The sequence below is a fragment of the Pristiophorus japonicus genome, chromosome 2 (assembly GCF_044704955.1).
Source record: "Pristiophorus japonicus isolate sPriJap1 chromosome 2, sPriJap1.hap1, whole genome shotgun sequence".
NCBI lineage: Eukaryota > Metazoa > Chordata > Chondrichthyes > Pristiophoridae > Pristiophorus > Pristiophorus japonicus.
This window is the reverse complement of record NC_091978.1, coordinates 103,522,672-103,536,941: the sequence shown is the minus strand read 5'-3', so window position 1 is coordinate 103,536,941 and position 14,270 is coordinate 103,522,672. Positions and strand designations below refer to the sequence as shown.

Below are 14,270 nucleotides of genomic sequence, written 5' to 3'. Positions count from 1 at the left end.
ATCAGTGTCCTCGCCCAGGCTAACATCCCCAGCATTGAAGCACTGATCACACTCGATCAGCTTCGCTGGGCAGGCCACATAGTTCGCATGCCAGACAAGAGACTCCCCTAAGCAATTGTTCTATGTGGAGGTCCTTCATGGCAAATGAGCCAAAGGTGGACAGCGGAAACGTTACAAAGACACCCTCAAAGCCTCCCTGATAAAGTACGACATTACCACTGAAACCTGGGAGTCCCTGGCCGAAGACCGCCCTCAGTGGAGAAAGTGCATCCGGGAGGGCGTTGAGCTCTTCGAATCTCAATGCCGCGAGCGTGACAAGGTCAGGCACAGGCAGCGGGAGGAGCGTGCGTCAAATCAGTCCCACCCCCACCTTCCCTCGATGAATGTCTGTCCCACCTGTGACAGGGTCGGTGGCTCTCGTATTGGACTGTTCAGCCACCAAAGGACTCACTTTAGGAGTGGAAGCAAGTCTTCCTCGATTTCGAGGGACTGCCTATGATGATGATGGTATACCGATATCTTATGTCAATTTTTGTTGAATAACACTCCTGTGAAGCACCTTGGGATGTTTTATTACATTACATGCGCTAAAAGCAAGTTGTTATTAAAAATCTTACATTTGTGCACATTTCCTGGCTGCACATTTGACTTCTTGTTGTCACATTTTTATTCACACTTTCTGTGTCAACTTTTTCTCATTATAAATTCCAACGTCAACATTTATAATGGGTTTTGCCTATTTAAACTAAACATTCTGATTGCACAATTTGGTCACTGGGTCCCAACAACTCGCAATATTTTTCCTCAGTAACTTAATTTTCTCATCCAAAATGGGGTTAAAACAAAATGGAAAAAAATTCATATTTTGCAATGACATCATAAAATTTACTCACTGAATTATATATTTTTGTCTAAAGCACTGCTGGATAATCTACCGTAACAAACATTTCTGTGCTTTGCCAGGGGACTTTATTGTAGTAATTATGATATCTTGTTTTGTAGAAATGGCACTTTACATAACTATGTAAAAATGGCATAAATGGTTTCCAAAGTGGGTAATGCACAGATTGCAAACCCAAGACTTTAGAGTGTGGAATTTCTGTGGGGGTTCTCTCGATTTTCTGCTGTAACTTTGGCGGAAGATCCTCGCAAACCCTAGAGAAATGTTGTAATTGCTATTTACACAGTTTTACTGGATCCTTTGCCAAAGTTACAGTGGATGATTGGGTGAACCCCCTCAGAAATTCAACCTCTAGATATATATTGATCTTTCCATTTGAAACAACACTAAATACATGAATGTAAATTACAGAAGAGATTATTTTGTACAGATGTTGTTTAAAAAGTCATTTGAAATGCAAGCACAGCATTTCACGCACCATTGAATGAAGCTCAACAACTATCACCAATGCACAAAGTCAATCGTAATGATTTTCAAAATATTCAGTATCGAAGGACCATATCTTCAGATAGCCAAGAACTTACAGAAATAACAGTGGTACATATTCAGGATAACTTTCACACAGTTTATCAGAAACCTAATCAGAAAGAAATAAACATTTGGTCAGCCTTTCTTCCATATCCTTATTCACTTATTGCGGGATTAAATTGTTTTTCTTCTCAAAAACTATTGCATATTGTAACAAAGTGACACTTTAAAAAAATCAAAAATGTAACTTTCATACTAAGCTACACTGATTTGTTTGACAAAGCAGCAATGGAACTATTGGAAGTTTCAAGCTTGCCATCAGTGTGGCTAAAAGACTGTAAGCACAATTTATTCCTGTACAGGAACCTAGCTGCATATAGCACTGCATTTTCATGGAAATATCTTAAGTGTTTCAGTATCTATAGTCTTATAAATGGAATGTATGATTTTATCTACAACAGTGTAAAGACATCCTTTGGCAATCCTATGGGAGGGAGATGAAAAACTGAGGCACTAGGCATGAGTGAAGGATATTTTTTACCAATTCTCAGTTGTACACCTCACTCTGAAGGATGGTATCACAGTGCTCAATTAAAGTGAAAAAATATTCTGGGACTCACGGCCTCAAGTCCAGTTCATAAAATTATTTACATAAATGTAAGCATCCTATTTTTTTTAAGCAATAACCTTTTTATTCTAAACATGATTTAAATTTCTCATTACTGTAAATAAATAAAATTCACAAAGATCTATACTTTGATTGGTATACAACACATGCTTATTAACAAAGACAAAGTAGTGCACGGGGTCCCATTTACAAAAGAGAATTTGTTGAACACTTGCACATATTGGCACGAGGTATAAATTAGAAACCCAAAAAAAAATGCAGTGACCACGCCACTGAAATATAGAAGCAACGTTCGAATAATCCAAGATTCAACTGCCTTCTTCAGCAGACCGTAATTCAGATTTCAGTTTGACAAATTCTTTTGCTACTTCATCATTGGTTCTTTGTGATAGTATACGAAGGACAGTTAGTCCCGTCTCATCCATGTGAATTCTGCGGCCTAATGGACACCAGCAAGCACAGCTGCCTTTATCTGCAATATCTCGTAGTTGCATTAAAGCAATCCCGATAATACGATCTTCTCTGGCAAAGCAGTAATCTTTCACACAGACCTGAAGTTCATATGAATCTGGACCATCCTCATTACCTAATATACTGTAAAGGGGGAAAGAAAAAAAGCATTATTTCTGATTGAGAACAATTTTCTGATTTGACGCAAGGTTATTAACTAGACATTGTTTTAAAGCATCAAAAGTATTTGAAGAAAATCAATGGCATATCAGATTTATGTCCTTGTACTTAAACTTTACATAGTATAGGCCCTGAAATTTCTTGGGGTTCCATAATCCCCACAAGAGGCCGAAATGGCTTCCTTCCATGCTGTAAATTTCTATGATTCTATGAAGCCCACTATAACTCCGGTGATAACATACCAAAAAATTACAGATACCCAGTTGTGCTGAGTCTCTGCCATTTCCAGTATTTTTTGGGCGACCTTGTAAGTGACAGAAACTCTGCCTGCCCTTTACAATGGAAATGTGGTCAAGGGGGCAGTCCCGGTGTTAGGAATTCCCTACGCTGGCTATTCCTGCTTCCCAGGCTCAGATGGGACCAAGGATATTACCGGAGGCTGTTGAGCTGAATGAGGTAAGGCATACGAACCTTTAACGGAGTGGAAGTGGTCCTAAAAATGCAGATATTTAACCAAAAATAATATTGACCACATGGAGTAGTTGAGGCGAATAGCATTGATGCATTTAACAGGAAGCTAGATAAGTACTTCAGGCAGAAAGGAATAGAGGGGTATGCAGGTCAGGTTAAAGTAGGGTGGGAGGAGGTTCATGTGGAGCATAAACACCAACATAGACCACTTGGGCAGAATGGCCTGTTTCTGTGCTGTAAATTTTATGTAATCCAACAGAGCGAGCTAAGAACACTATATGGGGTCGGAGGCCTTGGCAACCTCCCCCCCCACCCCCCAACCCCCTCACCGCCCCCTTCCAAAAGTTGCACATATAGGCGAGTATCAGAGATACTCGCGTAGTGACGTGGATGCCTACTGGCCCCATACATGTTAGGTGCCCTCCCCACTGACCCTGCATATGCCAATGGAGTCAGTGCCGATGGAACTGCCAAGTCCAATTCTTTGTATTTCCCTATCTCTTCTCAATCTTTGAGGTTTTCTCCATATCTTCACAGTGTCAAATATTGTAGCTTCTTCTATTACAAAACAGCAGATATTTTCATATATTAATAGCGGTCTTCCATTTCCTGCCAACAAGATGATAGAGACCTTGTTTTCACACAGAAATTCCTGTAGAAAAGAGATCATTAACTCAGCTGACACAGAGTGGAAAGCCTGCAGAGAGCCTGAATGGTAAGAGGAAATAACAACGGAAGAAGGAAAGAAAGCTGATAAATGGAATATATTGGAATTTATTTTAGAATAGTTACTTTTTAATTTTAATAAATATACATGCTTTTTATATTCCTGTGACAGTTGTCCTGCATATTGCACCTGGAAAGTATTTTCTTTCCAATAAGACACCGAAGAAAGAACTTGAACTCATGATGTCTTCTGAAGTGTTTCACAGCCAATTAATTATTTTTGAAGTGCAGTCACTTGCTATGAGGTAAACATGGCATCCAATTTGTGCACAAGGTCTCACAAATAACAAATGAGATGAATGACCATTTAATCTACATTTGGTCATGTTGCTTGAGGGAGGGAAGTTGCCGAGAACACCAGGGAAACCTGTTCTTGCTTGTATAATGCCACCTGACAGGCAGACATGGCCTCAGTTTAACGTCTCAACCAAAAGACAGCATCCTCTGACAATTCAGAACACCCTCAGTAATTAACTGAAGTGTCAGTCTTAGAAGGCGGCTTGAACAAACAATCTTCTGACTCAGAGGCCAAAGAGAGCTACGAATGGAGCGAAGCCGCACTAGCCACTTTTACACTGCTGCTTCTTTAGTTCACATTCTGGATGATCAGCACATATGTGTGTCATCTCCTTGAATTTAAAGTATTGAATCAGGCTCCTTGATCTTGGTAACATAATTGTAAACCCAGAATTTTTAAAAAGTGGAATGAGAAGTGGAGAGGGTTATACAGGGACTTTGAAAGTAGGGCTGAGTCAACCCAATTCACCCTATATACATTAAAGGTGGGATTCAGAGTACTGGTGGCAAAGGGTGCAAAAACTAGACTGCTGTCTTGAGACTAAGAAAACATGGCTCATCCTGCCAGTGACTTTGCCTTAGCAACAGCGGTAAATCAACCCCCTTAAGGCAGGTCTGCATGCTATCAGGAGGCAGTATGACTGTCGCTGTTAAGATTACAGTGCTGCTACTATAGAAAACTGAGAAATGGAGAGCAACATGAGAAATTGCAAACAGTGGTACAAAGGAATAGATGAAGCAAGAGCAAGAATCAGAATGGAACATTTTTCTAAAAGTTAAAAAAAATCACTAATAGCAAAGATTCCTCTCAATTTCAGCATTGATTCAAACTGAGAGTTGGCTGCAAAAAACTAATATCAGACTGCCAAAGTTAACAGGCACACTAGTGAGTGGTTACTTACTAATGAAACAATATTTTTGAGGAATATAAAAAGACAACTACAGCAGGAATATCAAGAATATTTACTGAAAAACCATTGCAATTGAAAAAATGTCATGTTAGGTCAATGTTTAATTTAAATTTTAATTGCTGCCTTGTGGTAATGAGCATTATAATACTACGGCATCTGAAGCCAAATTAAGCCATAATGGAGTAGAATTTGCACAAAGCTTCTATACCCTATTCTTGTACAGTATCAGAATCTTCTAATAGGTTGTGCTGCTTCCGAATTATTTGTTTCCCTTATTACCCATTTTTGATTCCAGGTCTTTGCTTTAATCAATTCCCAGTTACTGATTTAAAGATGGACTTCATGGGTAACCATTTCATTGTAAAGTTCAGTACTGATCCTCACTTAATTCCACAGTGCATGCTAGGGCAAACACAAGAGATTGAATAAACAAAGTCAGGAATGGCTTTCATGGTATGGTGACAGCAACTATTTGGGATACAAGGTCTACATGTATACAGGTTGGCACATAAGACTATTTGAACTGACCTTTGTCCCACTACCAATCATGTCTCATCCTGTCAGCTGTCAACACTAGGAAAGTATTACTAGTATTTGTGATCAAAGAGTAGGAGTGATTGCGAGCTCAGGAAAACAAAACTGTTTGGGCTGGATTTTCCTCCGACACTGCCAAGACCCCAACCCATTTTCCTGGGTTGGCATGATTACCCATGCACGGCAGGCTCCCAGTGGGATTCGCACTGCAGGGATGCTACTGCAGCAGCACAAGAGGCAGCAGAGGACTTTGAAGGGACACAAGAGCCCTGAAGAAAGCAGGACCTGTAGCCTTGTAGGCCTTGGCAGCATCTGGTAAGTGATTAGGGGCCAAATTGGAAGGAGAAGAGGCCTCTACTAGGCTGTCTCTCTCCACTATTTCTATTCGGGGGCATCTCCATCACCACCCTGGGTCTACTGCCAGCTTCCACCAGGTAGTCAGGAGCGGATGGGAAAGAAATGAGTCGGATGGCTGTGCTTCATTGCTGCCAGCATTTACATGAAAAGGAAATTAGTGGGGGTCCTGTCCGGCAGGAGGAGAGAAAAACTGAGATTGGAGCCTGGCGGCAGCGGTAGGTCTCAACACTCCATTTTCTCAGCACTTCTGCTATGGATGGTATAGCAGAGGAAAACGTAGCCCTTTTTTTTTAGAATCAAATACCGTCAAAATAGGCTGCACTTTTAAACCAAAAATAGTGATTCTCTCAATCAAGCGAGTCTCGACACTTCCACTCATATCTTTTGTGTACAGTACCACCCCAGGCAGACTTGTTCAGTAAAAATATGGTGAACGGGTTGGCTTCACCAGAAGACCCATGTTCCTGGTGTGATTCTTAGTTTATCTGTATATGCTCGCCTGCCCGCCCCCCCTCCTGAGTAAAAGGTGAAAGTGGGCAGGCCGGGTTGAGGTCGGATTTTAGATTTTTACAACTTCCTCGCCTCCAACCCACCCGTTCTTTCCTGTGAAAATTCCGGCCATGATCTTTCCTGTATATATATTTGGAATTTTAATATTGACTCCACTGTCCCTGATTAACCATGCCTCTCTAAATTGCATTAATTTCATCCCACATTATGGACTTTAGAATATGTACAACTGAGATTAGTCTAACCTGCCTATAATTTTATGCCTTATCCTTTTCCTCTTGCTTGAACAGGGATGCAGCATCTGCCACCCTTATACACAATTCCAGTTTCGAAAGAATAGTTGAAAATTATGGACAGTACTCCTGCTGTCTCCCTCAATCATTTTCATCATCTGGGCCTGGTGAACTTTATAATTTTTTTCCCTCATTAATTTTTTTAATACACAGTTTTCTGTGAATATTTGGAGGAACATAGGAAGAGAAATAGACCATTCATCCCCTCAGACTAATTCAGCCATTCAATTAGTTCATGGCTGATCTATAGCCTCAACTCTACTTGAACCAAAATTTCTCGGCCCCAATTTGCCTGTGAAATGTGGTGGACTGGGCGCAGGTGACCTCTGGTCCTGACCCTGTCGGAATATTCAGGATCAGGGCAAGGTCACTTCATTTGATTAGGGTCAGTAGAAGGCTGATACAATTCAAGCTGCCAGCTTTCTACTAGGGATCCAGGCCAGGATCTCCAGGTGGGCCTCAGTTCTGCTGCTCAATCGATTTGTATGTCATGCTCATCCCAGTGCCCAAGTTGCTTGGTGGCAGGCCAGTGTGGGAATTCCCCCCTTGGCCCCACCCCTCTGATGTTAAGGGTCATGTTTGGAGCAGAAGGAAGCTCTGTCATCCCAAGCTCCTGTGCAAATTGTGACCTGGTGGGATTCCAAGTGAAGACCTGACATTCTTGGGCCCTTTCAGAAATACCGCATCTATTGGTTTTCCTGTGCCGAAGTTCTGCCATTGGAGCGATACTGAGCAGAAGAAATTTGGACCCTCTATCTTCAGCAGTGGGTTCTTTTACCTTCCTTTATAAAAGATGAGCCAAAAGTATTTTCTGATACTCCGACATTCTCAAGTATAGGATGGCCTCTTTGGTCTATAAAATGGTGCCAAAGCTTCTTTGACTACGCTTTAATAAAAAAACACTTGTTATTTCCACATGGATTATATTTCTCCCTGTTTGTATCCGATTCTGTACAAATTTCAGTAATGCTTATCTAACAATAAAAGTTATTGCATCTAAAACAAACATTTACTCACAAGTGAAATGTCTCGTTGTATTTTGGAGCCCAGTTGTTGCTCTTTGATTTTGTGGTAAATTTTCTTTTCTTGTCACTAAGGTGTGGTCCAATCATAGTGACCTCAACAAATGGCCGAAACATGCCATTTGTCTGCCATTTTAGATCATTAGCAGCTACCACTGTAAAACATAAATCATGTCAAAATCAATTCGCTGTTTCAACAAACCTCAAGCCAAATCCCAGAAAAAATGTTGAACCCTTTGTAAAATCACACCATTTTCCATGCAGACGTAATCATTTTTAAAACCAAAACATACACCTATTTCATAAGAACATAAGAAATAGGAGCAAGAGGAGGCCATATGGCCCCTCGAACCTGCTCCGCCATTTAATACGATCATGGCTGATCCGATCATGGACTCGGGTCCACTTCCCTGCCCGCTCTCCATAACCCCTTATTCCCTTATTGTTTAAGAAACTGTCTATTTCTGTCTTAAATTTATTCAATGTCCCAGCTTCCACAGCTCTCTGAGGCAGCGAATTCCACAGATCCACAACCCTCAGAGAAGAAATTTCTCCTCAGCTCAGTTGTAAATGGGCGGCCCGTTATTCTAAGATTATGCCCTCTAGTTCTAGTCTCCCCGATCAGCGGAAACATCCTCTCTGCATCCATCTTATCCAGCCCCCTCATAATCTTATACGTTTCGATAAGACCACCTCTCACTCTTCTGAATTCCATGAGTAGAGGCCCAACCTACTCAACCTTTCCTCATAAGTCAACCCCCTCATCTCTGGAATCAACCTTGTGAACCTTCTCTGAACTGCCTCCAAAGCAAACATATCCTTTCGTAAATATGGAAACCAAAACTGCACGCAGTATTCCAGGTGTGGCCTCACCAATACCCTGTACAACTGTAACAAGACTTCCCTGTTTTTATGGTAGAATTTTTCATTAAGATGGAGAGTGACACAGTTAATTCAGAGTCTAGTGTCCTGAACTTAAAGAAAGGTAACTTCGATGGTATGAGACGTGAATTGGCTAGGATAGACTGGCGAATGATACTTAAAGGGTTGACGGTGGATAGGCAATGGCAGCCATTTAAAGATCACATGGATGAACTTCAACAATTGTACATCCCTGTCTGGTGTAAAAATAAAACGGGGAAGGTGGCTCAACCGTAATTAACAAGGGAAATTAGGGATCGTGTTAAATCCAAGGAAGAGGCATATAAATTGGCCAGAAAAAGCAGCAAACCTGAGGACTGGGAGAAATTTAGAATTCAGCAGAGGAGGACAAAGGGTTTAATTAGGAGGGGGAAAATAGAGTATGAGAGTAAGCTTGCAGGGAACATAAAAACTGACTGCGAAAGCTTCTATAGATATGTGAAGAGAAAAAGATTAGTGAAGACCACTGCAGGTCCCTTGCAGTCAGAATCAGGTGAATTTATAATGGGGAACAAAGAAATGGCAGACCAATTAAACAAATACTTTGGTTCTGCCTTCACTAAAGAAGACACAAATAACTTCCGGAAATACTAGGGGACCGAGGGTTTAGCGAGAAGGAGGAACTGAAGGAAATCCTTATTATTCAGGAAATTGTGTTAGGAAAATTGATGAGACTGAAGGCCAATAAATCCCCAGGGCCTGATAGTCTGTATCCCAGCGTACTTAAGGAAGTGGCCCTAGAAATAGTGGATGCATTGGTAGTCATTTTCCAACATTCTATAGACTCTGGATCAGTTCCTATGGATTGGAGGGTAGCTAATATAACCCCACTTTTTAAAAAAGGGAGAGAGAAAACAGGGAATTATAGACCGGTTAGCCTGACATCAGTAACGGGAAAAATGTTGGAATCAATTATTAATGTAATAGCAACGCATTTGGAAAGCAGTGACAGGATCAGTCTAAGTCAGCATGGATTTATGAAAGGGAAATCATGGTTAACAAATCTTCTAGAATTTTTTGAGGATGTAACTAGTAGAGTGGACAAGGGAGAACCAGTGGATGTGGTGTATTTGGACTTTCAAAAGGCTTCTGACAAGGTCCCACACAAGAGATCAGTGTGCAAAATTAAAGCACTTGGTATTGGGGGTAATGTATTGACGTGGAAGGAGAACTGGTTGGCAGACAGGAAGCAAAGAGTAGGAATAAATGGGTCCTTTTCAGAATGGCAGGCAGTGACTAGTGGAGTACCGCAAGATTCAGTGCTGGGACCCCAGCTATTTACAATATACATTAATGATTTAGACGAAGGAATTGAATGTAATATCTCCAAATTTGCAGATGACACTATGCTGGGTGGCAGTGTGAGCTGTGAGGAGGATGCTAAGAGACTGCAGGGTGACTTGGACAGGTTAGGTGAGTGGGCAAATGCATGGCAGATGCAGTATAATGTAGATAAATGTGAGGTTATCCACTTTGGTGGCAAAAACAGGAAGGCAGAATATTATCTGAATGGTGACAGATTAGGGAAAGGGGAGGTGCAACGAGACCTGGGTGTCATGGTACATCAGTCATTGAAAGTTGGCATGCAGGTACAGCAGGCGGTGAAGAAGCAAATGGCATGTTGGCCTTCATAGCGAGAGGATTTGAGTATAGGAGCAGGGAGGTCTTACTGCAGTTATACAGGGCCTTGGTGATGCCACACCTTGAATATTGTGTACAGTTTTGGTCTCCTAATCTGAGGAAGGATATTCTTCCTATTGAGGGAGTGCAGTGAGGTTCACCAGACTGATTCCCGGGATGGCAGGACTGACATATGAAGAAAGACTGGATCGACTAGGCTTATATTCATTGGAATTTAGAAGAATGAGTGGGGATCTCTTGGAAACATATAAAATTCTGATGTGATTGGACAGATTAGATGCAGGAAGAATGTTGCCGATGTTAGGGAAGTCCAGAACCAGTGGTCACAGACTAAGGATAAGGGGTAAGCCATTTAGGACCGAGATGAGGAGAAACTTCTTCACTCAGAGAATTGTGAACTTGTGGAATTCTCTACCACAGAAAGTTGTTGAGGCCAGTTGATTAGATATATTCAAAAGAGAGTTAGATGTGACCCTTACGGCTAAAGGCGTCAAGTGGTATGGAGAGAAAGCAGGAAAGGGGTACTGAAGTTGCATGATCAGCCATGATCATATTGAATGGTGGTGCAGGCTCGAAGGGCCGAATGGCCTACTCCTGCACCTATTTTCTATGTTTCTATACTCCATCCCCTTTGCAATAAAGGCCAAGATTCCATTGGCCTCCCCGATCACTTGCTGTACCTGCATACTAACCTTTTGTGTTTCATGGTCAAGTACCCCCAGGTCCTGCTGTAGTGCAGCACTTTGCAATATTTCTCCATTTAAATAATAACTTGCTCTTTGATTTTTTTCTGCCCAAGTGCATGACCTCATACTTTCCAACATTATACTCCATCTGCCAAATTTTTGCCCACTCACTTAGCCTGTCTATGTCCTTTTGCAGATTTTGTGTCCTCCTCACACATTGCTTTTCCTTCCATCTTTGTATCGGCAGCAAACTTGGCTACGTTACACTCAGTCCCTTCCTCCAAGTCGTTTATATATAGATTGTAAATAGTTGGGGTCCCAGCACTGATCCCTGCGGCATCCCACTGGTTACTGATTACCAACCCGACAATGAACCATTTATCCCTACTCTCTGTTTTCTGTTCATTAGCCAATCCTCTATCCATGCTAATATATCACCCCCAAACCCGTGACTTTTATCGTGCAGTAATCTATTATGTGGCATCTTGTCAAATGCCTTCTGGAAGTCCAAATACACCACATCCACTGGTTCTCCTTTATCCACCCTGTTTGTTACATCCTCAAAGAATTCTAGCAAATTTGTCAAACATGACTTCCCCTTCATAAATCCATGCTGACTCTGCCTGACCAAATTTTGCTTTTCCAAATGTCATGCTACTGCTTCTTTAATACTGGACTCCAACATCTTCCCAACCACAGATGTTAGGCTAACTGATCTATAGTTTCCTGCTTTTTGTCTGCCTCCTTTTTTAAATAGGGGAGTTACATTTGCAGTTTTCCAATCTGCTGGGACCTCCCCAGATTTCCTGAAGTCTTAATCTATCCACCCAACAGGAACAAAAAAAACAGAAAATAAATGATTCTCATCATAAAAATTGATGTGTGACTAATAACCAACAATGAAATATTCATGTATTTACATTAACTGTAACATGCAAAATCACCAAAGGGCTTTTTATTCTGCCTACAACACTTCATAGCCTGTGAGAAATGCCATCAAAATACTCAGGGCTTTTGATTTTAATTAAAATGGCCTAAAACAAATTATTTTCTAAAGAGATGTTACATTTGTTTAACTGTAGATTCAAGGTGAAATAATATAAAACTGAAAAAATAAAGATAAGAATGTCATTTAATCGACAAGATAAAAGCTAAATATACATTTTTATTGGTCAAAGTCACTGTGAGAAGAGTTTCCATTACAAGTCATTACTTGATGACAAAATCTTCCTGCAATTGTGTCTGTAGAATGCACTACCTTTCACGAGGAACTCGAGTATTATTTATTTCAAAAAAATATTGGGGTTGAAGCTTTGTGGTGGTTGTCCCAATTATTCACAGTAATTTTGGTGTAAGATCCTGGGAAACCCTAGAGAAACAACTCACCTAAATTAGTCCTTTTAAAAAAAGTGTTGGCACTAACAAATGTCTTCTGCTGATTTCGTCCTCGTGATTGATTTGACTAGTTAAAATGTTAAACACTTGCAGGAAATGCTTAAGTAGATTTATGTATACTTTGTATCGTAATTTTGTTTCAGAACTGTGCTTCAGTCAATGAATTGAGCATTTATAATAAAATTCTGATGCAAAACACTTCATTCTAAATTGTCCTTTTAGGTTTCTGCATTCATATCACTGAACAGCAGCTGGATGATGCATTAATCTCTGATATCACACAACATGCCTTGTACGACATCAGCCTCTTTGCTCCCTTTGTCCTTGAAAAGTCGAGGAGCAGTTATGGCAAATTACATATGCTCCCGAGTAGCAGGGACATGCACATGGCCATTCAGATGCATTCACCTACTACTATCTAAAAGGACTAACCAGGGGTGGCGGGGCGGGGGGTGGAGAAACAAAGGACAAGAATGAAAACATAATTTTCTTTTAAAAACCAATGAAAAAGACAAATAGAGAAGAAAAAAATGAAGGGTTAGAAATTCGCCTCCTTTGTGCCTCCCGTTCGTGCCTCCGTGTAGCGATAATGGGGCGTTACCGGCTTTGCGGCCGGGGGACAGTGAGAGTCCCGACGCCCCTAAAATTCTTGTTGAGGTTTGCGGCGGCGGTAACCCCTAGCACCACGATCTCCTGAACCTGGAGATCATGACGTCATCGTGCTGTGCATCGCCCCGCTAGCGCCCCGAATCCGAATTCTGGTTCCGCCCCCTGCAGCATCGCCGGGCGTCAACACCAGTATCTGCAGGAGGCGTTGTTCAGGAGGCCAGCCGCTTGGGGAGCAGTATTTAAAGGTAAGGCTGCTTATATGAATAACTTTTTTTTAAACCCTTTAGGTTGTGTTTTCAACATCTTGATGTGCCTCAATTCATCAGTCCTGCACTCTGTTAGAATGCTTGGAGCTGATCGCCACGAATTGCAGCTGCCGTTGACGACGAGGGAGATCGACTTCATGCAGAGCCTGCAGCAATGGCCCTTCCCTTTAAGGGAGGGGAAGAGCCTCTGTTCCCGGCACCACTATCCTCGACATTGCATCGCTGCCCACCGCTACCGCCCCTCTTGCCAGCTTTAACGTTCCAAGGGAAGTGGTAGCACTTGATTTAGCACTCCACTTCCTTCCCGGAGCGCTAAAGCGGAAGTTCGCGTCGGAGTCCCTCTCGTAGCGCCTGCTGATAGCGCAAAAGTTATTGCCCCAAACGGGTCGCTATGCAATTTTCCCCTGTACATTTGTGCCTACAACATGCATCTCATTCTTCAGATATAATGTGGTTATAGTTGCAAAATAAACTATTATCCTTTAAAAATGCTTTAAAGATGATATTGCTCTTACCTTTCACTGTTACTTTGTGCTCTCCTGTTCCTGGATGGGTGAAAAGATCTATTTGTATGGAGACTTCACCCGCTGGGTCATCCACACCAGAGCCTAATTAACAATTAAAACACAGAGGTAAGCTATAGAAATTACAAAATCATCCTATAACTACAACACACAAGCGCAGGCACATCATTGCCACATTCATATTAGACTACTATGTAACATAATTAAAAGGCCGTGACATTAAAATATATGGCTTTCATGCTTGACAACATTCTGATGTGACGTCATCCATGTACAACATTGCCACATATCATTCATGCGTACATACTGATCAGAACTAAGAATTAAAGATTGTCTCAAGGACAGGAGGGAAGAAGTCACTGACATCAGAAACTATTGCTTCAGTTGGGTTAATGTGACTTTCAACAATGTGCAGTTAAC

General features: G+C 41.4%; 1 protein-coding gene across 1 annotated transcript in view; it reads right to left on the bottom strand.

Annotated features, from left to right (window-relative positions):
* Window positions 1-576: 576 nt before the first annotated feature.
* The window catches only part of LOC139240107 (protein unc-13 homolog B-like), an 893,314-nt gene continuing 879,620 nt past the window's right edge, over window positions 577-14,270 (bottom strand). The window contains exons 36-38 of the mRNA XM_070868486.1: window positions 13,842-13,934; window positions 7,804-7,963; window positions 577-2,651 (exon numbers count right to left, since the gene is read on the bottom strand). Of these exons, the coding sequence (XP_070724587.1) occupies window positions 2,366-2,651; window positions 7,804-7,963; window positions 13,842-13,934 (539 nt within the window). The 3' untranslated portion in view covers window positions 577-2,365. The remainder of the gene's footprint in view (window positions 2,652-7,803; window positions 7,964-13,841; window positions 13,935-14,270) is intronic.